The sequence below is a fragment of the Eretmochelys imbricata genome, chromosome 7, assembly GCF_965152235.1.
Source record: "Eretmochelys imbricata isolate rEreImb1 chromosome 7, rEreImb1.hap1, whole genome shotgun sequence".
Lineage (NCBI taxonomy): Eukaryota > Metazoa > Chordata > Testudines > Cheloniidae > Eretmochelys > Eretmochelys imbricata.
This window is the reverse complement of record NC_135578.1, coordinates 96,730,004-96,756,019: the sequence shown is the minus strand read 5'-3', so window position 1 is coordinate 96,756,019 and position 26,016 is coordinate 96,730,004. Positions and strand designations below refer to the sequence as shown.

Here is a 26,016-nt window from a genome sequence, read left to right as displayed (position 1 = left end):
AGTACTCCTTTTCTTTTAAGCCAACTGTGGTGTCCATCATAATTTATCATTTAACAGCAGAAATGTGTCTATGGGCTAAAAACAACTTGGACAAATGAAAGCAGCTATTCTTCAAAAATATGCTATCTGTACCATTTTTAGAAGTACTAGCAAAAGTCAACTTATCTCAGTGTCAGACTTCTGGAGGGAAAGGTGGGGGAGGATTCTTACCCTCGTATAGATCCATTTGCAGGATTAGGACCTAAATATTTACTCTGTACTAAGGGCCAATTCTGCTCGCAATTACACATGTGCAACACTAACCGCTGTCTAAACAAACAGTTAGTGCGTGACACAAAGGGGTGTCAATCAACCTTACACTAGAGCGCCACACACTAACTTTCTGTGTGGACCCTTCATTAGAGTTGCACAGAAGTAAACTATGGATGGAATCTGGTTTCTCGTTTCATAATGAAAGTGAAGAAATGACAAACTGAAGTTATGGTATTTAAGAGGAAAACTTGGTTTCATGTGCTCTGCTGGTAAAAGACTTCTGAGTCTCAAACAATCAGGCATAACACTGGGTTAGGCAAATATAATAATACTCCTTTGAATACCTAAGCACATTTTTCACCTCACAGATTAGAAGGTGGTGTGTTGGGGGAGGGCAGATAGTCTATAGTGGAGGGAACTGGGGAAGTTTGGGCTCCCTGTTTTTTTGCCCCTGCCCAGTGCAGGTTACAACAGCCTGGAGACTACTCTAACTTTTGGCAGCTATAAGTAGTCCCCAGAGATCTGCTAGCTGGGATCCCTGGCATGAACTGGGAGCTGCAGGGAGGGAGGTGTAGGAACTAGCTATCCTTGCTCCATGTCCATTAGCATGCATTTCTAGCTGGTAGTTGTGAGCAGGGGCTGGCCATACTGTGCTACTCAAGTGGCACAAAGGAAGCAGAGTGAGCTGAAGAATCTAGCCCATAATATTTAGAATTGGGATAAATGAGAAATTCAGTTTCACATGGGAATTTTTTCTTTTCTGCCTTATATGAAGCATAAAATAAAATAAAGTCTTTTAAATTTTGTGACAAATTTATCCTGTGCTCATTTTTAAAAAAAATTAATTTCAACTTTTTTTATTTTCATTATCTGACAAATCATTTATTGAACTCTGGTGAACTGGTTTACAGCCTGATCAAAAACTGTCAATACAAATTCCTTTTAGTTTTTTTTAATCTGAGTTATGATGATTTTTCATTGTAAATGTCATATTTTTTCTTTTGAAAGGTTTGCGTCAAACAATCGTTTATCTTTTAGAATGTCTATTAGTTGGCATTCCTAATTTGCTTTTTCTTCCTCAAGTTTGCTGTAGTTTATTATGCAGGGTTTCAAATTTATGATGGATTTATAGTGAATGTTTGTGAGAATAATGTCATATTCAGGTAGTTCTGTTTTTGATTGATTTCTTTAGTATCTGGATAAATATTAGAATTAAATGCTGAAAAAATAAGTGGGAAATTAGCTTACTTCAAAAGAAAGAATATATTTGCAATGCTAGTATCTAATTTCCAGTCAAATTTTACAAAGAATGCTATTGGTGTAAAAATATTACAACAGGATTTCCAGGAAACAGGATTGGCAGTAGTGCTTAGTGGACAGGGCACTGGACTGTGACTATGGAGACCTAGATTTGATTCCCAGCTCTGCCAGTGGCTTGCTGTGTGACTTTATACCAGAGGTGGGCAAACTACAGCCCGTGGGCCACATCCAGCCCGCGGGACCCTCCTGCCCGGCCGGCTCGCCCTCGGCCCCTCTCCCGCAGCCTCAGCTCACTGAGCTGCCCGCACAATGCTCTGGGTGGTGGGGCTGCGAGCTCCTGGGGCAGCGCAGCTGCAGAACCTGGCCTGACCCGGTGCTCTGTGCTGCACGGTGGCATGGCTGGTTCCAGGGGGCGAGCACGGCTGCAGCACCACCAGCCACCGGTGCTCCAGACAGCGTGGTAAGGGGGCAGGGAGGGCGGGGGGTTGGATAGAGGGCTGGGGAGTTCAGGGGATGGGGGTGTGGATAGTGTTTGGGACATCAGAGGGCGGGGAATGGGGGGGTTGAATGGGAGCAGGGGTCCTGGGGGAGCAGTCAGGAAGGAGGAGGGGTTGGATGGGGCAGTGGGGGGCAGTCAGGAGCAGGGGTTCCAGGGGGCAGTCAGGAATGACGGGCGGGGGGGGTTTGGATGGGGCAGTGGGGGGTAGTCAGGGGACAAGGAACAGGGGGTGGAGGCACATCAGGGGGCGAGAAGCAGGGGGGAGGGAGATAGGAAGTGGGGGCCGGGCTACACCTAGCTGTTTGGGGAGGCACAGCCTCCCCTAACCAGCCATCCATACAATTTCCAAAACCCTATGTGGCCCTCAGATCAAAAGGTTTGCCCACCCCTGCTTTAGACAAATCATCTCATCTCTCTGTGTCGCCATTTTCCCTTCCATCTTTTTTATGTCTTGTCTATTTAGAATCTAAATAGGGCAGAGATTGTTTGGGCAGAGATTGTTTCTCACTTTGTTCCCTGCCTGCCACAATGGGGCACCATCTCAGATGGGGATTGCAGAAATTTCTGTAATACAATTAATAATAATCCTAATTGAACAGATCTCGCATACAGTAAAAGTATCCCATTTACCTCGTGAAGTGGAAGCAAGCTCCAGATATTGTTAAACACTTCTTCTTCTTCATATACTGCTCTCTGAGCTAACTTGTATGCATCTAGATAACAACTATGTTTTTCTTCTTCATCTTCTGTATGTGTTGCAATTGTTCTGTAAAAAAGCAAAACAGAGTTTTACAAGAGTAGTAGTATAAAAGATTATTACTTCTATAATGCTATAAATATTCAAAATGCTCAATGAACAACTAACTTGCATTGTTTGTGTATATTGTTTAAGACTCAAATACAAAAAGTAAATATTTAAGCATTAATTTTTTAAAGGCCTTATTCTTGGAACAGGTTAAGTCCCTTCTGCAACATAAAGAGGACTTAAAGCTGCCCTAAATGGATAGCTGGAGAGTCTTCTGCCAGAAGGTATGCTCCCGTGGCATAAAGCTAGCGTAGCTGGCTTTATTCTTCCCATTCTCCCAGTCTCTGAATGGGGTGTCCTGGGGAAAGCTAGAAGTTGGAGCACACTGTGCTCTGGCAATCTCTAGCCATAACAGCAGACCATAGGGAATTGTTCAAGAGACATCAATGAAAGGAATCCTGTGGCTACTTTAACTTATGCCAAGGGTGCTGGTTCAGCAATCAAATGGCCCTAAAATAGAAAGAATCCTTGGTGCTTTATTCTGACCTCAAAGGTAGAACACATAACCATAAATCTTGTGAGAACAGCTGCTACATGCATAGGAACAGTAAATCCTTGATTTTACAGAATATTTGTTGATATATTACATCAAGAATGACAATGTGAATCCAAAATCAGGATATAGAAGTAGGTGATATTATTAACCCTCATGCACTTTTTCCCAGACAGCTGAAATCTTACTCTAAATCAGCACCTGATGAGTATTTTAAATAAGGTGTAATAAACATTTCCAGCAAATGTGTAAGTTTACCTGTGAATATTTGCACGTTCCAGCAGGATCTCAGCACTATGATCTTTATATCCATAACGAAGGAAGTCCTCTTCAATTTGAATTAATTTGTCATATGGTTCCTGTAGCATACTTGATAACTGAGAGGACTCAGCATTAACCTTCATGAAATTTTGGGCATATTTTATTTGAATAAGTGTTCTCCTTTGGAGAATAATAGAATATATACTAGCATGGGATTAAGAATTCTGATAAACAGTTCAAGTATCAACCTCATATTCGTGTCCAAAAACTGATGTATTATTTTTCTTTCTGCCTCCCTTTCCATTTTTCTGTTTGTAATGGATATGGAGGAGGACCCCTTCTAATTCTTTATATATCTTAATATGCTTTAACAATTAGATGTAGTTTTAAAATAGAATATACAAAACATGACTTTCAGAAACAATGTTTCAACACCATATGAGTGATGCCATGGTGCAATTATTAGATCCATATTTATTTAATACATTTACCTAGGCCTAAGCAGTCATTTAAAAGATAGCTAAATTAAGAAGTCCATATTCAGTTAAAATAAAAACTACTGGAGTGATTCTGTAATTATAAGAAAAAGGAGACAACTACATATGCTGTTTAGGAAAGAGAAATAAAGGTAAAGGTGGTGGAGTAGCACTGTATATCAATGATGAGGTAGAATGTAAAGAAATAAGAAGCGATGGAATGGATAAGACAGAGTCCATCTGGGCAAAAATAACATTGGGGAAGAAAACTACTAGAGCCTCCCCTGTGATAGTACTTGGGGTGTGCTACAGACCGCTGGGATCTAATTTGGATATGGATAGAGACCTCTTTAATGTTTTTAATGAAGTAAATACCAATGGAAACTGTGTGATCATGGGAGACTAACTTGTCAGATATAGACTGGAGGACAAGTGCTAGTAATAATAATAGGGCTCAGATTTTCCTAGATGCGATAGCTGATGGATTCCTTCATCAAGTAGTTGCTGAACCGACTCGAGGGGATGCCATTTTAGATTTGGTTTTGCTGAGTAGCGAGGACTCATAGAAGAAATGGTTGTAGGGGACAACTTTGGTTCAAGTGATCATGAGCTAATTCAGTTCAAACTGAACAGAAGGATAAACAAAAATAAATCTGCGACTAGGGTTTTTGATTTCAAAAGGGCTGACTTTCAAAAATTAAGTAAATTAGTTAGGGAAGTGGATTGGATTGAAGAATTTATGGAACTAAAAGCAGAGGAGGCCTGGGATTACTTCATATCAAAGCTGTAGAAGCTATCGGAAGCCTGCATCCCAAGAAAGGGGAAAAAATTCATAGGCAGGAGTTGTAGACCAAGCTGGATGAGCAAGCATCTCAGAGAGGTGATTAAGAAAAAGCAGAAAGCATTCAGGGAGTGGGAAGGATCAGCAAGGAAAGCTACCTTATTGAAGTCAGAACATGTAGGGATAAAGTGAGAAAGGCTAAAAGTCAAGTAGAGTTGTACCTTGCAAAGGGAATTAAAACCAACAGTAAAAGGTTCTATAGCCATATAAATAAGAAGAAAACAAAGAAAGAAGAAGTGGGACCGCTAAACACTGAGGATGGAGTGGAAGTTAAGGATAATCTAGGCATGGCCCAATATCTAAACAAATACTTTGCCTCAGTCTTTAATAAGGCTAAAGAGGATCTTAGGGATAATGGTAGCATGACAAATGGGAATGAGGATATGGAGGTAGATATTACCATATCTGAGGTAGAAGCGAAACTTGAACAGCTTAATGGGACTAAATCGGGGGGCCCAGATAATCTTCATCCAAGAATATGAAAGGAATTGGCACATGAAGTTGCAAGCCCATTAGCAAGAATTTTTAATGAATCTGTAAACTCAGGGGTTGTACTGTATGACTGGAGAATTGCTAACATAGTTCCTAGTTTTAAGAAAGGAAAAAAAAAAAGTGATCCGGGTAACTACTGGCCTGTTAGTTTGACATCTGTAGTATGCAAGGTCTTGGAAAAAATTTTGAAGGAGAAAGTAGTTAAGGACATTGAGGTAAATGGTAAATGGGACAAAATACAACATGGTTTTACAAAAGGTAGATCATGCCAAACCAACCTGATCTCCTTCTTTGAGAAGGTAACAGATTTTTTAGACAAAGGAAACGCGGTGGATCTAATTTACCTCAATTTCAGTAAGGCATTTGATACGGTGCCACATGGGGAATTATTAGTTAAATTGGAAAAGATGGGGATCAATATGAAAATTGAAAGGTGGATAAGGAATTGGTTAAAGGGGAGACTACGGCGGGTCATACTGAAAGGTGAACTGTCAGACTGGAGGGAGGTTACCAGTGAAGTTCCTCAGAGATCGGTTTTGGGACCAATCTTTTTATTACTGACCTCGGCACAAAAACTGGGAGTGTGCTAATAAAGTTTGCGGATGATACAAAGCTGAGAGGTATTGCCAATTTAAAGAAGGACCGGGATATCATACAGGAGGATCTTGATGACCTTGTAAACTGGAGTAATAGTAATAGGATGAAATTTAATAGGGAGAAGTGTAACGTCATGCATTTAGGGATTAATAACAAGAATTTTAGTTATAAGCTGGGGACGCATCAATTAGAAGTAACAGAGGAGGAGAAGAACTTGTAGTATTGGTTGACCACAGGATGACTATGAGCCGCCAATGTGATATGGCTGTGAAAAAAGCTAATGCGGTCTTGGGATGCATCAGGTGAGGTATTTCCATTAGAGATAAGGAGGTGTTAGTACCCTTATACAAGGCACTGGTGAGACCTCATCTGGAATACTATGTGCAGTTCTGGTCTCCCATGTTTAAGAAGGATGAATTCAAACAGGAACAGGTAAAGAGAAGGGCTACTAGGATGATCCGAGGAATGGAAAACCTGTCTTATGAAAGGAGACTCAAGGAGCTTGGCTTGTTTAGCCTAACCAAAAGAAAGTTGAGGGGAAATATGATTGCTCTCTATAAATATATCAGAGGGATAAATACCGGAGAGGGAGAGGAATTATTTAAGCTCAGTACCAATGTGGACACAAGAACAAATGGATATAAACTGGCCATTGGGAAGTTTAGACTTGAAATTAGATGAAGGTTTCTAACCATCAGAGGAGTGAAGTTCTAGAATAGCCTTCCAAGGGAAGCAGTGGGGGCAAAAAGACCTATCTGGCTTCAAGATTAAACTCGATAAATTTATGGAGGAGAATGTATGATGGGATAACATGATTTTGGCAATTAATTGATCGTTTACTATTCATGGTAAATAGGCCCAATGGCCTGTGATGGGATGTTAGATGGGGTAGGAACTGAGTTATTATAGAGAATTCTTTCCTGGGTATCTGGCTGGTGAATCTTGCCCACATGCTCAGAGTTCAGCTGATTGTCATATTTGGGGTCGAGAAGGAATTTTCCTCCAGGGCAGACTGGAAGAGGCCCTGGGGGTTTCTTGCCTTCCTCTGCAGCATGGGGCTCGGGTCACTTGCTGGAGGATTCTCTGCACCTTGAAGTCTTTAAACCATGATTTGAGGACTTCAATAGCTCAGACATAGGTGAGAGGTTTATTGCAGGAGTGGGTGGATGAGATTCTATGGCCTGCATTGTGCAGGTCAGACTAGATGATCATAATGGTCCCTTCTGACCTTAATATCTTTGTGTCTATATGAACGGTAAAGTGAAAAGAGACAGCCCTTAGTCTGATAGACAGGGCTGTCCTTAGGGGGGTGCAGGGTCCAGGGCGGGAGTGGTGGATTCGTCTCTTCCGGGACTCACCACGCCGGCCAATTGCACCGGCCCATGGGACCCCCAAAGTGCTGGGCGTGGAGCAGTCGCCCCAATTCGCCCCACCCAAGGGACGGCTTTGCTGATAGTTTTGTATAGTCTTCTTAGCTGAAAAAAATTCAAGTAAGAAAAGGACCCAGTTAATAGGTCCATTATATCTTGCCCATATAATCCAAAAGCTACTGAACTTTGGAAATTTTTTTTATTGATCTGAATGTTACGGACATCCCTCCTCTTCCTACCCACCCAAATTCATACTTTAACATCTCAAACAACACCTTTCAAGGAACGTGATTTAAAATATATAACAGAGGGTAAAATAAATATGGGTTTCACTATCACCAAATTAACCCTTATGGTATGTCTACATTTGAGTTGGGAGATGTGAATCCCAGCTTGGGTGGACATACCTGCACTTACTCTGCTTGAGCTAGTGCACTAAAAATAGCAGTGTAGCCTGGGTAGTAGCATGGGCATCAGCTCAAGCTTTTATCCAGCGTAAGTTCCCAGGGGGTCCAAGTGGATTTCTATTTGGGTGCTTAGCCTGAGCTGCTGCTCAGGCTATCCTGGCTACACTGCTATTTTTAGCATGCTTGCTCTAGCAGAACGAGCGTGGGTACATCTATGTGAGCAGGGAATCACACCTCCCAGCTCAAATGTAGATGTATGCTCTGTTTCAGGGTTTAAATTCACAGGGCAAAGGGCTTCTTCCTGGATCCCTCTAACTTAGATTATAGTGCTTGGTAGCACATTCCAAAAGTAGTCATAATAAACTATATTTCCGATTTTAGACTATTACTTTTGTTAGTTCAAACACATCAGCCTCGGGCAGGTAGGGCAAACTATATAAAAACATAAGGTTCACAAGGGTATCTCTACGCAGCAGCTGGGAGGGTGCATTTCAGCTCTCATAGACGGATATGCTAGCTCAAACACACTCAAAATAGCAGTAAAACTGAATGTCTAGCTACCTGAGGGGTATGCGGGCTTGTACTTGGGCTGTGAGCCTGAGCCACCGCCCAGGTTGCTGCAGCTGCCCTGCTATTTTAATCTACTAGTTTAAACAGAGCTAATGCATATCTATCTACCAGCACTGGGAAGCAAACTTCCAGTTGGGCTACATGCAATATATAAAATTAGGAAAGGAGAATTAGGCGTTAAAAATTAACACCATCAGAAGAAGTTAACTAAAGAAAACACACTTAAGCATGCATAGAAAATACTGAAGTAAAGTTGGGTTGAATGATAAATGACATCCATATTCCTATCGAAAAGTCATAAAATAGGTTATTTCTTACACAAATGTTCTGGGCTGGATCCTCAGCTAGAATAGATCAGCACTGCCATGGAGAATTTGAGAAGGGACAGTAGTGTCCCCAGTGTAAGCTGTTATTTGCTTCCCAATGAGGAAAATGGCATCATTAAGCTAAGAACTCAGTCCTTCATTCCAATGGGGATGTTTTGAAATTTGCTTTTATTCAAAAAATGTTCTCTCAGACTGACAACCTTCCTCAGAGGAAAAATTCTAGAATGTGAATCTTTTGGGCATCATTACTTGATGGCTTGTGGCTACCATAACACTTTGTGGCACATGGTTATTAAACAGCACACTGATGTCTATAAAAAAAAACCGACCTGTGACTCATATATAATAATTTAAATGACAAAACTGGCAGAAGGAAAGAAGCAAGGCCTACTGATTACATCAGGACATTGGGTGTTAGGACTCGTGATTCCTGATTCTACTAGAAATATTAACCAAGTGTATAAAAAATATAACATGATGTATGAGACAATGTCTTTAAGGTATTTTTAGCTTCTTGGAGGAAAAACACAATATAGTTACAAAGTAGTAGCTGGACAAAAAAAAACACATGACGGATACACTCAGGGAATAGTAAATTGTATAAAAAACTCTTATAACAGAATGTCCATAGCAAAGGCAAACGACTTTATAATTTCAAAATTTACATCTAAAGTAAAGAAGCTTCTTTACTAAACATAACATATATAGCTAGTATCATATCCCCCAAAAACCAAATACTACAGACATAATGCATATATATATAATTAATTATATAAAAAGTTACCTGGCTTCAAGGGATGCAATTATAAAACCCAGGTCAGACTTTCTGTTAGGTCTCTCCTCTAATGTAGATCTAAACACCTTCACAGTTTTTTGCAAAATTTTGCATGCCTGCAGATAACATTATAATATATGTAACTGTCTTTTTATATTTCTATATACGTTAACCATTATTTTAGAACACACAATTGAGAAGAAAATCTTTGTTATTTTTTCCTAATATTCTCCAAGATTATGGAACTTATCTTGTACAATTTGCTCAGAATTTTAAAAAGTAACAGTATAGACAGGACTAAATTTAATTAACTATACTGATTTAATTAATCTATAAATATTCACCTAGGGACAGATTCTGATGCCCTTATGCTCGTTGAGTAGCACATTACTCCACCACTAGCCACACTGGGTTAAATAAGACTACTCAGAGTGAAGGCTTGTCTACACATGACAGTAAATCCAGAATTAGATAGGGTGTGAATTTAAAGCTGATTAACTATTCCTGATTAGCTACATGTGTGGACACTCTTGAGAATACAGCACTCTTATTCCAGAATAAGAGCATCCACACATGGAGTTAATCAAGAAGAACTATTCTGGAACAGTTTCCTGTGTAGACTGTACCGAGAAAGGGAACAATATCCATTTTATTTTCTTACCACTCTCTCTTTTCCTTCCTTATCTTCCTCTAGAACTGCCTGTATGAGACTCAGAGTGCTATTGTACCAAAACTGTTCATTTCCTCCTATCAGTTGTGCCTTCTCAAGAAGTGCCTTAGCTTGCCCATGGTTCTTTTCCAGGTTAGCCACTACAGCAAGAAGGTACAAGCATCTTGACACTGCATGTATGTCATTCATTTCCTAGGGGGAAAAAAGATATTTCAGATATATTTAAAAGCAGAGATTCTACCTTGTCCTAGTAACATTTAAAGACAAATACTGGGATAGGCACTGAAGCACAAAATCAGTGACAGTTTTGTGCATGTATCTGGCAGAAGAATTTGCTCTTTAGCATTCATGCTACTTCCTAATTGTTTTTCAGGCTACAAAAATTTGCCAGCTCATTTTAAGCATATTTTCTATTTCCAAACTATTGCCTATTTTCCTTTATCTCCCCAAGTGGATTCTTCTATACCTTAGGTAAAATAAATCCTCTTTTTCCCTTTTATTAGATATTATACGTTCTGCTGTCAGATTCTGAGGCAGAAGAAATATGATCACAGAGAAGAGTTTCAATGGGTCATATCCTCAGCTGGTCTCAATCAGCATTTCTCCACTGACTTCAATAAAGCCCTGCTGATTTATATCAGTTGTGAACCTGGCCCAGTATCTTTTATGGTATAACAAGATATTTTTTCATTTCACTGGACTTTGTTCACTGCCCAATACTAAATTCATGCTGTATGTAAAAGAAAAAATATTTGTTTAAAATATGATTAAAAATAATAGTTGACATTTGTATTTGTCTAAAAATATAAAGACTTATTTGAAATGATGATGAAGGGCAGAAACAACTATGACAGATTAACATGATCTTCATGAGGAGAAAGCCACACTGCACACTGGAGAGCAGCAGGATGTAACAAGACAGGACTTAAAGATATCTTTCATGCAGATCCTTTACATATTGAATTGGCAGGGGTCAGACTGGTGAGTGCATGGTAGCACTGTACTTAAGCTCTGCCCAAAATTATAAATCATACCCCCACCCCTGTGCACACACTATTCCTGCATAACTGGATGTTTCTTTCTTTTATTTTAAAAAAAAGACCAGCAGTGAAACAATTAGCAATATTGACTTCATATTGCCATAACTAGGTTTCAGAGTTATCACACACACTGAGATGAGTAGGGGCAGGTCACATCTCTCAAGGGCAAATATTGAACTCCCGCACAATAGCTAAATAAACAGATCCTGGATTGATACATTGCTTCCAGTAGTACTAGAGGAGCATACACAGCTGCTGCCACTACTTCACAGGGTGCATTGCATGCTCCATCCTATGCCCCCTCAGCTGTAAGAACAACCTCTAGAGGGTAAGAGTTAAAGTTTTTGGGTGTCATAACTCTGAATCTCCATACTTTCAAATGTTTGGGTTTCTTTTAAGTTCTTTTAAATACAAGATCTAGGTTTCTAATGGATGTAGTCTTTTTTAAAGTAACTTCAGTGTTCTTTTAAGGATTTTGTAGCTTTAAGTATATGATATAAACCTTGTAAAACTGAGAGTATATAAATTTAAACTCTGAGAGGTAATTTTCCAGCCTTTGGACAGTGTTTTTGCATTTTGACTACTATTAACATAAGTGACATTTTAATCATGCTAAACATTTTGTTTTTACAGGCTTGAATTATTTCTGATTGACCTGTGTTGCACTGTGTGCCTCTGAAAGGAGTAGCCTTGCTGGTTGATATAAACCCAGCTGAATTAGTACTTCAGCTTTGTCAATCCACAGGTATGGGAAAGAAAGTCCACTCAGCCCTTTTCCAGTTACTGCATCTAACTCCAAAATCTGAAAAATAATAAAACTTTAAATTATTACAGTCTTTCAGAAAATTAATCCAAATTAATATTGAAAATCCTACTTAATATTAAACCTCATATTCATCTGTCTGTTTTATAACCTAGAAATTAGAACTTAAACTATAGTAGAAAACGTATTTACTGGGGCATTTGGACTTCACAGAACACAAAAAGAATTTGCATAACAAATGTATAAGATAAATGCAATACTGTAACTGACTTTTGGGTAGTGAAAATAATTTAGATCCTGTACTGCCCGGAAACAAAACTAAGATGGAAGAAGTTAACTTATTTTGTCCAGAACTAAGAGAGAAACAGGAGAAGAATATGTGAGAGTTAAATGAGCGGGTTGAGGAGGAAGTCATTAATAAGAGGGAAGAACTCGTGGGAGCAGAGGGAGAGGAAGATAATGAAGTAATACAGGGAAAAAGAGGAATGAAATGCAAATGAAGAGACGAGTGGACGAAAGCAACAAGAAAACATGGGATTATTTTGTAAGACTAAAGTTAGGGGAGAGGAGAATTAGAGCTGGAATGTATCTCTTCAGAGCTGCTTGCAGGGGGAGTGAAAACAGTATCTAGTGATGTCAGTGGAGGGAAAAGAAAGAAGAGAAGAGTGATATTAGAGATGGGAGCTCCTTTTCCTGTTCCTCGATCTTTGCTGTTGAGCTGGGCTAGCCTTAGAGAAACAATATCACTGCCAGATACTGGAAAGAGCAGCAATCAGTGGCTTTAAATACAACTCCCGTTCTTCTTGCTCTGCATCAGTTCTTCATGATGAGCAACTTCAACTCACATGCTGGTAACCTAGGTCAGAGGAACCTAAGTAGCATACAATTTTAAAGAACATCTAAGGTTCAAGAAATATGGTTCCTACAGTTGAAAACTGTAACTGATTGAAATCAATAGTGTATCATAATCTGTCTAGAAAAAACACAGTGAAAATAGAAACTTTGTTCAATATAGCACATGTGGAATTGAATTAAATAACCTTTTCCTTTGCAGTAAGTGAGTTCTTATATCCATTATTATGTGATTTGGTACATTCAGATAATCCATTTCTTTCCTCCTCCTTAGGTTGCACATTTTCCCCATTTTTTAATGCAATCTCTTGTCTATACCTAAATTGTAGTGGCAGAGGGGAGGGAAGGAAATTAAAAATATTGTTGAAAATATCTTTAATCAGAAGTGTTATTATACTACACAGATTTATGACAGTAATTCTGTAAATTTGTGTGAAATGCTTCATAGACAATGTTGTGCTGTGTCACAAGTATATTAAAAGTGGTGCTAGGAAATGGTGTTTTAAAAATAAAATTATTATCATTCTAACTTTATAATGCGCTGCATAGTTTCCATGTTACCAGATGACTAGATGACTTCTCCAGGTCCCTACCGGTCCTATGATTCTGTGAAAACAAAAAAGCTACACAAAGTGCATTGCAATAAGAACACATACTTTGCCTGTTCCACTTCATTAATGTATGCTTCTCCAACTGCTTTCTCATGATATGAGAATGCCTGACTCAATTTTATATCTGAACATATCAGGGAGATTCTGTGAAAATAAAAAGATTAGTGTGCATAATGATCACAAAAATGAAAATATTGCTTGATAGAAACAAAATTTCTGAAAAAGTGTATTTTTATGCTTTCCATTTTTTTTTTTGGTAACTTTGACTAATATAGCCAATAACAACAGAATTCTGTGAAGTTTAAATCTGGAAAAAATTCAATACATTTTGGAGAAAGTTTTTAACCTCTAACATGCTAGATCCCTAACAGATTTTATGCTCTTAACAGAAGCATAAAAAAAAGTGGGGAGCTGAGAATTTTTGCCATCTGAAAATGTACCCCTTAAAAAGAGAATTGTTGCTTCAACTGTGCATGCAAATCTGAGTATAGCAGTTAGAGAGAAAGACACAACTACTCAATACATCGTGGGGGTGCAAGCAGGGATGCTTGGCTTCAAACTATGTTAAACTATTTAACCAGTATGTCTCTTTTTAAAAAAAATGAAGTTGTTTCCTAATTCTTCAGTGTTAACAGAACTACAAACACTTTTCATTTGGAGATTTGTCTAATCCTGTAAACACTTACTTTGGGACATAGCACATAATAATATAGGTACCCTTACTGGATTTCATGAGAGAAAAGAAAGAACAAACCATACTGAATATTGTTAAACATTATGTATGATAATAAAGAGAACAAATCAATTTTAAAATCATGAACAAGGTAAAACAATGTAAATCATAAAAGGGATGGTTTACATAGTGTAATTGAGGATCAGTGTACAAAACGGAGGGGGCTGGTTTGGCTTTTCATAAACATCTCCCATTTAGCCAAAGCAAGTAACTTATACAAACCGAAGATGGTAGAGATCAGACAGACTTTTACTTTCCACAACATCGTGAGCAATAACCTCAGCCAGCTGAAAGATGGGAAGAGTAAGGTGGTTGCAAGAAATTTTCTGCAGCTCCTTAGCCAAAAGGTCCATAAAATATAAAGTGTAAGTCTAAAAATAAAAAAACAAATAATAAATTCTGTACCAATTGTTGGTATTTTTAATTTAAACTATACATTCTTCTTTCTTCAACTGTACAAGCTAAACAAAAAATCATGACATAAATCTTATCCTCCAGACATACATACGGCTGTATTAAGACACGCTTAATTGGACTTCAGTCTTTGATGCCAAACAGATCAGAATTTTACAATTCTAAGTTTTGAGCCACTGAAATACCTCATTTACAGCTCCCTGTGCAGATCGCTGGTTAGTGCTTTAAAAGACAAAAAGAGTATTAAAGAAAATAGTCAGCACTTAGCTAAGGAACTGGCAGACAATCACTAACTCCCCTATTTCTCACCACAAAAAGCTGATGTAAAAAGATATGTAGGGAGCAGTAACTGAATGCAACTCTGAACCCAAGTGCAGGCAAAGAGGGACTGAGAAAATGAGAGTTATTTGGTAATGAGTTGTACAAGAAAGCAAACATGTACTTCCTCCTGGTATGGAAGATGACTTTTGAAGTTCTGACCTCTAATGAACCAGAGCTATGAGACCCAGGGAGTGGGCCACCTGTTACCACTAGCATTTTGATGAAGAGGTTACTCATGTTGTGCAGTAACTGGAGTTCTTCAAGATGTGTGTCAATGTGAGTGTTCCACTTCAGGTGAGCTTATGCCTTTCTTTGACTGGAGATTTTGGGTAACAGTGCCCATTTGACCCAGGCAAGCACCCCACACATTTTCATGACCTGCACTGAGGTTACATGGGGCAATGTGGGCAAACTGCCTTCAGTTCCTCCTCCATTGCAAAGTCTCACAATGGAGACTCTGAAGCAGAGGGGAAGGAGGGAGGGTAGAGGAGCACCCTAAAGGACACACATCTTGAAGAATTCCAGTTACTGCACAACGTGAATAACCTCTCCTTTTCTGAGTAGTGTGCCTGTGGGTGCACCACTTCAGGTGATTCCCAAAGAATACCCCCTCTGAGGAGGTGCAAGGTTCAGAGCAGAGTCCAATACAGAAGAGGGAATTGCACTGCCTACAGTTGAATTTGATCTTGTGGCAGGCACCATGGCACAATGACTAGACAAGGTATGCAAGAGGACCATGTTGCTGCTTTACAGTTGTCTGCAATGGATACCTCCTTATGTCAGGCTATAGAAGCAGAAAGTGCTCTAGTGGAATGTGCTATCATTCTTGAAGGGGGTTGAAGCTGAGCTTGATCATAACAAATCTTAATACATCCAGAGATCCACTTTGATAACCTCTGTTTTGAAATAACCAAACCCTTACTTCTGTCCACAATGGAGACAAATAGTCAAGTAGATCTTCTAATAGTTGTGGCCCTATCTAAGTAAAAAGCTAAGGCTCTCCTACCATCTAGGGTACGGAACATGGTTTCTTGACAAGTCTGAATGTGGTTTTGGGGAAAAAACCTGGGAGATGAATAGTTTGATTAACTCCAAGGACGCCTTCGGTAAAAATCTGGAATGGGCCTTCAGCGATACTTTCTCTCTGGTGAATGGGGCAAAGGGGGCGTGGAGTGTTTCCCATTAAAGCCCCCAGTTCTCCAGCCATTAAAGCTCCCAATTCTCCAGTTATAGCTACCAAGAAAGCCATCTTCATTGACAGATCTAACAAAGAATATGTAGCTGGTGGCTCACAGGCAGTTAAGGACTATGTTCTGGTCCCAGCTACAGCAGTTCTGATTTGTGGGAAGAGATTTGACAAACCTCTTAGGACTCTTACCATGGCTTGGTGATGAAGAGTGGAAAAAACAAAAAGCAACTGTGTGTAAATGAAAGGTGCCTGACCCTGGTTGAGGACCTTTAACAGTAACAGTGTTGCTGGAGATACACAGAGAAGTCCCTTCTTCCTTGAGATGAGAAAATATCTCCTAGGGGCTGGGGATTGAGATCCCCCTCTGGAACAACAGCTGATGCATTTTGCTTTAGCTACCATGGCAAACTGATTGACCGCCAAGACTCTCCAGACTAGGAATATCATGTGGAGGACTTGGGAGTTTAATTCCTATTCGTAATTTCAAGATAAATGTCTGCGGAGGTCATCTGCCATGGTGTTCTGAATACCTGGGAGATATGAAGCTAAGATGACTATCTGCCAATTCCACAATTTTATTGCTTCAGCACAGAGAGGTGGGGAACGTACTCCTCTCTGACAGTGATGTCATATATGCATGCCACATTGTCATTATTTTTATAGACTGGGACCTAATTAGCAGTAGGAAGTGTAAGCAAGCATTTTTGATTACTCTCAATTCCAGTAGTCACCATTTGCTCTGAACCAGATGTATCCTCCAACCCAAAAATGAAGTGTTGGATGTTATGACTGTCATAGACAGATTCTGGAAGAATGGAACACCTGCAAATGTTTGAGCTGGGTCCTTCCACCAGTTCAGTGTTTGTATAACCCACTGGGAGAACAGATAGTAACCTGTCTAGACTGTGCTTTCTTGGGTTGTAAACCATTTGCAGTCATCCCTGTAGACTTCTGAGATGTAGTCTGGCAAGTTACACTACAAAGACACAAGCTGACATGTGTCCAAGCAGCTGAAGACAATCTCCTACTGTTACTTGAGGACTTCCCTGAATCCTGGATATGAGATTTGTTACAGCAAGAAGTCTGCTGCTCTGTCTGTCAGTGCATCCAGGAAAGCTCCTATGAAGTCTAGATGCTGTGTTAGAATAAAAATGGACTTTCTGGGATTTATCTGGGAGGCCCAGGCTGCCAAACAGAGTATACATCATCTTTATTGCTGCCAACACTTCCTGACATGATGTGCCCCGATCAGTCAATTGTTCAGATAAGGTAAAACTACTATATCCAAATGATATAGGTGGGTGGCGACTACCACCAGAATCTCTGAGGATATTCTTGGGGAGAAGACAGATTGAAAGAAAGCACCTTGTATGGGCAGCGCTCGTTGTTGATCAAAAATTGAAGAAATCTTTTGTGTGAAGGGTAAATAGCAACATGAAAGTGTGTGAGTCTTGTTGGCTGAGAGTCATTGTCATAAATGTAAAGGGAAGGGTAAACACCTTTAAAATCCCTCCTGGCCAGAGGAAAAACCCTTTCACCTGTAAAGGGTTAAGAAGCTAGGATAACCTCACTGGCACCTGACCAAAATGACCAACGAGGAGACAAGATACTTTCAAAAGCTGGGGGGAGAGAGAAACAAAGCCTCTCTCTCTGTCTGTGTGATGCTTTTGCTGGGGACAGAACAGGAATGGAGTCTTAGAACTTAGTAAATAATCTAGCTAGATATGCGTTAGATTCTGATTTCTTTAAATGGCTGAGAAAACAAGCTGTGCTGAATGGAATGTAGATTCCTGTTTTTGTGTCTTTTTGTAACTTAAGGTTTTGCCTAGAGGGATTCTCTATGTTTTGAATCTGATTACCCTGTGAGGTATTTACCATCCTGATTTTACAGAGGTGATTCTTTTTACTTTTTCTTCTATTAAAATTCTTCTTGTAAGAATCTGAATGCTTTTTCATTGTTCTTAAGATGCAACGGTTTGGGTCTGTGTTCACCTATGCAAATGGGTGAGGATTTTTATCAAACCTTCCCCAGAAAAGGGGGTGTAAGGTTTGGGAGGATTTGGGGGGGAAAGATGTTTCCAAACAGGCTCTTTCCCAGTTATATACCTGTTAGAAGTTTGGTGGTGGCAGCGATAAAGTCCAAGGGCAAAAGGTAAAATAGTTTGTACCTTGGGGAAGTTTTAACCTAAGCTGGTAAAAGTAAGCTTAGGAGGGGTTCATGAAGGTCCCCACATCTATACCCTAGAGTTCAGAGTGGGGAAGGAACCTTGACAGTCATAAACCAATCTCCTAATTTTAAACGAGGGAATTATTGCTGCAAGGGTCGCCATCTAAATTCCTCTAAGCTGAACAGCTGCACAGCAGCCTATTAAGTGCCGTGCAGGTGCTCAGTGCTGCGGCAGGGAGAGGTGCCTCTCCCCCAACCCCGGAGCTGCTGCAGCAGGGAGAGGTGCCTCTCCCACAGCCCCAACCCAGCCTGGCCCCGGAGCTTCTGCAGCGGGGAGAGACCCCTTGCCCGCCCTCCCCCAGCCCAGTGCTGCTGTGGGGAGAGAGAGATGGGGGGAGTCCCCTCTCCCTGCCATAGCCCCTCATCCCCGGCCCCACCCCCAGAGCTGCCGCCCCCTGCATCCCAACCCTCTGCCCCAGCCCTAAGCTCCTCATCGCTGGCTCCACCCTAGAGCCCGCACCCCCAGCCAGAGCCCTAACCCCCTGCACCCTAACCCTCTGCCCCAGCCCTAAGCCCCCTCCCACACTCCAAAACCTTTGGCCCACCCCCATCACATGAATTTTGTTATGTGCACCAATATGGAGGTGATATGTCACACATCACCTCCATATTGGTGCACATAACAAAATTCATTCTGCACATGTGTGGGAAAAATTAGAGAGAATGCTGATCACCGTCCTGAATTTCTGCTGTTTTACATATCTGAGGAGGGCCCAAATGGAGGCATTCATGTGTGTTCCTGCCATGTGGGTTCCATCTGGGATCTATCTTGCTGTAGTACGTCCGTATAAGATGGACAGCAGCGTGTACGGGAATAGATAAGGGAACCCTAGACAGATACATGAGAGTCCGAAGATTCCTCCTTCACATACACCAACAGTGGAGATAGCTGTTCCATTTACAAGAAAAATGAGGGTGAATGTGGTGGTCTAGGAGATAGCGGAGTCAGTGACCAAGAGAGTCTTGATGTTGACAAACCTCCAGCACTCATTAACAGAGAAGAGTTCGATTCCCAAGATACTATCAGTCCACAGGGTACCAACATTCATGCGGTAACGATGGTGTCCAAGAGTGGGTTGAGAGAGAAACTGTTGAGAGCGACTCTGGTTGAGAGCGATTCTGGGGGATGGAACACTTGATGATTACCTGTTTTGTTCATTCCCTGGGGCACTTGGCATTGGCCACTATTGGAAGACAGGATACTGGGCTAGATGGACTGTTGGTCTGACCCAGTATGGCTGTTCTTATGGTACTGAAGAAGCTGGTAATAAGCCCTTTGCATGGGAGATAGTCAGTGTCAATTCCCTTGGTACCATAAGCACCTGAGTGGTCTTTGCTACCCCTGACTTTCCTGTTACTGGTACTGAATGTTGTTCATGGCTCAGCTCAGAACTCTTCACTACCTTGTCTCTGCTGCTCTGCATAGTGGTGCCCGAGTTTGGTACCGTGTCTGTCTTAGACAATTGACTCCTTTTTGCCTTTGTGGTATCAACATGGTTCAGAGTCTGCATGGAATTCCCCTTGGGACCTGAGGTCTCCATACTCTTCTTGTGTGTCAGTGATTGAGATTTTCTTGGAGTTTTACTCATTCCCTTCTGCTTAGAGGCAGGTATTGGAACTATCTTTGCTGAAGTCTTTGGTACCGTAAATGTACTCAGTGTCACGGTACCACCTATGTCTCTAGCTTTGTCCAGGGACTGAGATGTCGATGTGGATGGGGGCACTAGTGATAGTGGGAGGCCTATGTAAAGGGAGGTCCACCAAAGCTCCATCATCAGGAATTTAATGGGAAACTACTCTTGAAGGAAGTGCAGATCTTGCACTTATTAGAAATATGGGTATCACCCAAACAGCAAAGACACTGGGGGATTCCCTGCTGACTCAGACAGCCTCACAACAAGAGATGCACCTTTTGAATCCCAGGAAGCCTGGCATTCCCAAGCAAATTAACAACAAACTGACCTCTACTGAAGGAAAAACACATTTAACACTATCTAACAATATGCATGAACAACAAATTAAAAAACATTTTTTTCCAAAGGAAGGAAAGAAGGAAGGAAGGAAGGAAGGAACAGCTGTTCCAACAACTACTAACACTATATACTAACTAACAAACTGAATTCTGAATACTAGTAGAGAAGAGGCACAGTTGTAGACTCCACCTCAGGCCAAAGGCAGCTGAGAAGGAACTGAGGTGGTTTGCGCGAGTGGCCCCATATAGCCTCAGTGTGAGGCACAAGGACGTGTGGAGTGCATGCACAGGCCAGACAGGCACCGCTACCAAAAATCTCCAGTCAAAGGCACAGGGTACAGATCACCTGAAGTGGAGCACCCATAGGGACACTACTTGAAGAAGAATTAAAAGATCCTCAGGCCAAAATGACTGTTATCATTAGAATTTTCATAATTACTATATAGCACTTATAGATTTGCATAATTTCCCATGGATTAGTTTGTGAACTTCTTACTCCTATTGATGAGCACTTATTCACATGGCCAGTCCCACTGGTTTCATCAGTGGGAATAATTGGTCCAAATCTGGTTCATTATGTTTTCATCTTCTCTGATGAAGGATAAAATCTACCAGAAAAATGAAGCTGATAAAGATTTATATCTGATGAAGAAAATCTTATGCATTGACTATTTGTTGTACATATGTTTTCAGTTATGATGAATAACAGCAGAAATTTTTTAAAAATATTTTTAAAAAACTTGCTAGCATACCAGATCCACTCAAAATTCACCTCTACCACAGCTGAGGAGATACAGGGTTGTTTTAAAGATATATATATAAACAAAAGAATATGCAATTGGTGTGAACATTTTTCATGAAGCTGTCACTCTACATCTGACGAATCAGTCCTCATTCTCAAAGGAAACCTGTCCAATAGTTTCAAAAGACAAATCTACGAGGCTAAATTCATAACTTTGCTAGACACTAAAAATCATTGACTGAATAGAGACCCTGGATTTATGGTTTATTTAACAAACTAACCCACTAACAACCCCCATACCTCGCTGCCTTTCCCCCTCCATTGTCTTTCCCCACTTTGACTGGAGGGGTGTTAACGGACCACTTCACCTTGAATGGTCAGTCCCTTGAAATATGTGTTAACAACTTATGCTAAGCAATCTGTTTCACACTGTATTTAGCTGTGACACTCTGAGTATATTTCCCACAACTGAAGAAGAGCTCCATGTAAGCTTGAAAGCTTGTCTCTCTCACCAACCTTGTCCAACTGGCATAAAGGAATTTTAACTAAAGACCATTTACTTAATAATATTTGATTTAAAGAAACCCAAACAAAAAAATTCAAATGGCACAAAATCTAACATTATGTAAAGTTTCACGTAATGTTAGAACACTTACAGAATTAAAAGGAATGTGTTGCCCCTTTTAAGCCTGTTTCAGAACATTATAATTATGGAGTTGCAAACAGCACCTTCATAATATAAAAGCAGATAAGGGAAAGAAAAAAAAGTCTTTTTAAAAACTGTCTGCAAAACGCATTGACTATATACAGACAAAAACTAATGTCTAGATGTCACGGAGTCCCTGGGCAATGCTCTGGAACTGCTCCCCATGAAGCCAGTCAGGACTCTGGCGAAGTCTCCTTTCTGTGAGCAGACTGTCTGCAGGACACACAGCTCACACAACTTCCACCTTCCTGGGTCTGACCTCAGAGCATTCAGCATCCTCTGCCCCTCCGTGCACTTCCCACAGTGAGTCCGCCCAGGCAGGCTCCTGGGGAAGCCAGAGGGTCCTGCACCCCAGCTCCGCAGTCAGACGTGACTCTCGGCCAGCCAGTAAAACAGAGGTTTATTAGACAACAGGAACATGGTCTAACACAGAGCTTGTAGGTGCAGAGAACAGGACCCCTCAGCTGGGTCCATTTTGGGGGGCAGTGAGCCAGACAACCACGTCTGTACTTCACTCCATGTCCCCAGCCAGCCTCAAACTGAAAACCCTCTCCAGCCCTTCCTCCTCTGGGCTTTGTCCCTTTCCCGGGCCAGGAGGTCACCTGATTCCTTTGTTCTCCAACCCTTTAGCTCTCACCTTGCAGGGGGAAGGGCCAGGCCATCAGTTGCCAGGAAACAGGGTGTCGGCCATTCTCTTTGTCCAGACCCCTGCACACACCTGCCCTCTAGGGCTCTGCAATGATCATACACCCTTACCCCACCAGCTAGATACTTAAGACCTGCATAGGGGAAACTGAGGCACCCCCACACTATTCAGAGGAAACATTAAGAACAGCCCCACTTTGTCACACTAGGATTGGTCTCAGCTTTTGTTTTCCTAAAGTAGAGCAATGATTTTGAAATGTTTACTTACAGGTACCAGAATATTATCCCGGTTAATAACATAACAGCTTGTTTCCTGTTTAAAAGCATCTCTAACTTCATCAGGGCAGTCATAGCTAGCCCATTCCTCCACACTCGCTGGTAATGCTTCAACTGGTCCTTTTCGTTTAGGCTTCTCCTTCATAACTGAAGACTGCACCTTTAATTAAAGGAACTCTTTAGAGAGTTTATTTTCTATAAGCAATAAATATTTACTTAAACAGAACTGTTTCAAAGAGGAAAAAAGAAAGATACCTGTTTGGCATCCTTTTGGGCTTGGTTCTTTTTAAGGGTGGTTGATTCTGGGGTCTGGAAAGCAGCAGGTGGTGAGTTTTAGCACTGTAATGCCAATTTCTATAATTTTGTGCTTGAAGAACTGACCTAAGAAACACTATTTATTGAAGTAAAAATATCTAGATTTTTCATAAAGAGGAGTGCCTTACTTGTTTTGCATCCTTTTTGCCTTTATCTTTCTTAGGTGTGGCTGACTGTGCATTCTGGGAAGATGGTGAGGATTTTGGTAATGCTTTAATAATAGATCCTGCTGCAGACAATGAAACCTAGAGAAAAATAATTACAATTATTTAACTTTAAACTGCTGTCCTTAGCTACTAGAAACAGAATCACACTCCATTATGTTCACTCAAGACTACTCTCCCAGAGACAGAAAATTTCAAAGGCTCCTAGAACCCTCACATTATGATTATTTCTACAAGCATTTATGGAAGCATGAGTCACCATAGTGCACTTAAACAGCTCAAGTGTTATGATTGAACACAGTTGTTCAGTTTGGGTACAGAAAGTGAGAGACTTTGAAATAAATACCTAGATCATTTAGGACTTTACAACCATCACCTTACTTTCACAGCACCATGAATTGGGAGCCTGTGCACAGATGAAAGACAAGTATAATATGCTCCTCCAAGTCTGCCCTATTGCAAAAGTGTAGTGTAGCATAGTGTATACTGCATTAACTGAAGCTCCAGAATATGAAGTATCTGGAGAAAATCTTTCTTTCTCTTTGTCTTGTGGAAGCAAAGCTTTGATGTTCTGATTCCCAAGGAAGGAGAGAACTCCTCACTGAAGCTCTTTTTGTTATTGATCTTGACTAAAAATTAGGATAGTAATTTGGTAGGACATTTGAACAATAATTTCTGTTAGAGGTGATCAAAGACCACAAGACATCCTGTGGACTAAAACTGGAACACCGGCTACATGTTCCATAACTTATCAAGATCTCACACTGGGTCTTTACCATATGGCACTATGTGGTTTTTTTTTTTAAGGCATCTAACATTTCATGGTTTTTTTTAAGCTTTCAGAAATTACTCCATTGCCTAACAGACAGTTACTGAAGAGTCTTAAGATTCTAGAGTCTCACCTGGAAATGAAAACAAGCATCAGGATCCCCTAGGAGTTCAAAAGATTTTAATCTGTCCTTCTCATTCATCTTCAATCAAATCTGCTCTATTTTTAATCCCAAACAAGCTTCACATCACACAGTCTAGCAAGCTTTCCTGTATCTCTTTATAAACAACCTATTTTCAATCCTAAAATGTCTTTTATGAAAAGTTTGAAGCTCACAGCAATGTTAATATATAACAGTGACACTCAGACTGAGGCTCGCAAGCGGCTCTTTAATGCGTCTCCTGCAGCTCTTTACAGCACATGATATTAAAACTCTGTGTGATTGAATTATTCATCACCCTAAGTAATTAAGCATTCAAGATGCTTTTACTATGGTATTAACCAATTGTAGCTGATAAAATAATAATACTTGGTCAGTCATTTTGCTGTGAGAATTTATATATATATGTGTAAACAAACCCACACACCCACCCACACTATTTCCCATCATACTGTTTAAATATGAATATATAGTACTATAGTAAATGAAACAATGAATTCACACTACTGTGGCTCTTTTGGGTAATGTTTGCTAATTTGGCTCCTGAACTGCTGAGGTCTGAGAAGCACTGATCTATAAGCATTAGCCCACAGACAGCTACTGCAATTGTCCTATAACAGACACTGATATCTGCACTAGCTACTTTTGATGTTTATTCATCTACTATCATTATCTAGAAATCATCCTGTTTCTCTTAGTCAAGTACAGAATATTAAAAATTCTAACGATGTGAAATTTGGAAATGTTAGTTAGAATTTTATTTTCTAAAATTCCTGTTTTCCAAATTTTTATATGTTATATAGTCCAAACTAATTTCACGATGAATGTCTGATAATTATCAACACATGTATGTAGTAGGGTTCAGCTACAAGCTTTTATATTAAGCAATTACTTAATCACTTTGTAAGCATTTGTAATCACTGGAAAAACAATAATACAACCTGGAACATACTGATTTGGATACCAGCTTCACTTTGCAGATCTCTCACCCACACCACTCAGGTGGCACTTACGATGGCATGTGGCATATACTGAGGTAAAGTACAGCTTTCACCATTTCGAATATTTAAATAAATTAAAAAAATTTAACATGCAGTGCAGTCCTTCTGATGTTTTCTATAAATGTCACTGGAAATTAGGCAGTCACATCAATGAGAAAATACAACATTTAATGAGGTTCATTCAATTTGATTTGAAATGCTGCAGAACAGCCAGAAGTGATTACTTTAGAGAATTACAACACTCAGTGAATATTAGTGTTATGGTTTCATCACAAAATGTAATTGACTACTCAATTCACAGGGTTTAACTAATTGTTTGTCTACTTTACCCGCTGGATCGATGGGCAGTGATCGATCCAGCGGGGCTCTATTTATCGCATCTAATCTATGTGTCTCCCGTCAACTCTGGTATTGCATAGAAGCGAGAGGCGCAGGCGGAGTCAACGGGGGAGCATTAGCTGTTGACTTACCACAGTGAAGACACCGTGGTAAGCAGATCTAAGTACATGGACTTCAGCTGCGTTATTCATGTAGCTGAAGTTGTGCAACTTAGATTGATCCCCCCCACCCAGTGTAAATCAGGCCTGAGTCAAATAATTCCTTTAGTTAAATGACATACCCTTTGAAATGATCTAAGTCACTATCTATCTGTAATTATTGTTCTTCACCAATAGTATTGTGAATTCTGTAAATCACCAATCATGGTTCTTATTCTACCCTAGCTATTTAGATAGTAAAGTTTAGAAACCATTGGTAGAAGAAGTGGATCCCCAGGCTCCAAAGAATATACACACCAACAGAGAGTAATAGCTTTAACTGAGCACTGTCTTTCTTCCATATGGTTGTTGGAAGAATTTGAACTACACAGAGGTACTCTCTAGTTTCTTGTGATAATTTTCTAATTTAAAGCTTAGAAACTGTAAAACTATATCCTAACAATATTGTAAAATTGGATTGTCTGTATTATAATAAAGACAGTTAAAATAACAAAATACTGTCTCCCTATGTATTCATATAGTAGA

At 40.2% G+C, this 26,016-nt stretch overlaps 1 protein-coding gene across 1 annotated transcript in view; it reads right to left on the bottom strand.

Annotated features, from left to right (window-relative positions):
* CFAP46 (cilia and flagella associated protein 46) overlaps nucleotides 1-26,016 on the bottom strand; it is a 149,352-nt gene that overhangs the window by 40,379 nt on the left and 82,957 nt on the right. Inside the window, exons 30-39 of the mRNA XM_077822155.1 lie at nucleotides 23,029-23,145; nucleotides 22,578-22,745; nucleotides 14,316-14,464; nucleotides 13,406-13,504; nucleotides 12,938-13,067; nucleotides 11,790-11,936; nucleotides 10,086-10,286; nucleotides 9,434-9,540; nucleotides 3,568-3,750; nucleotides 2,642-2,777 (exon numbers count right to left, since the gene is read on the bottom strand). Of these exons, the coding sequence (XP_077678281.1) occupies nucleotides 2,642-2,777; nucleotides 3,568-3,750; nucleotides 9,434-9,540; nucleotides 10,086-10,286; nucleotides 11,790-11,936; nucleotides 12,938-13,067; nucleotides 13,406-13,504; nucleotides 14,316-14,464; nucleotides 22,578-22,745; nucleotides 23,029-23,145 (1,437 nt within the window). The remainder of the gene's footprint in view (nucleotides 1-2,641; nucleotides 2,778-3,567; nucleotides 3,751-9,433; nucleotides 9,541-10,085; nucleotides 10,287-11,789; nucleotides 11,937-12,937; nucleotides 13,068-13,405; nucleotides 13,505-14,315; nucleotides 14,465-22,577; nucleotides 22,746-23,028; nucleotides 23,146-26,016) is intronic.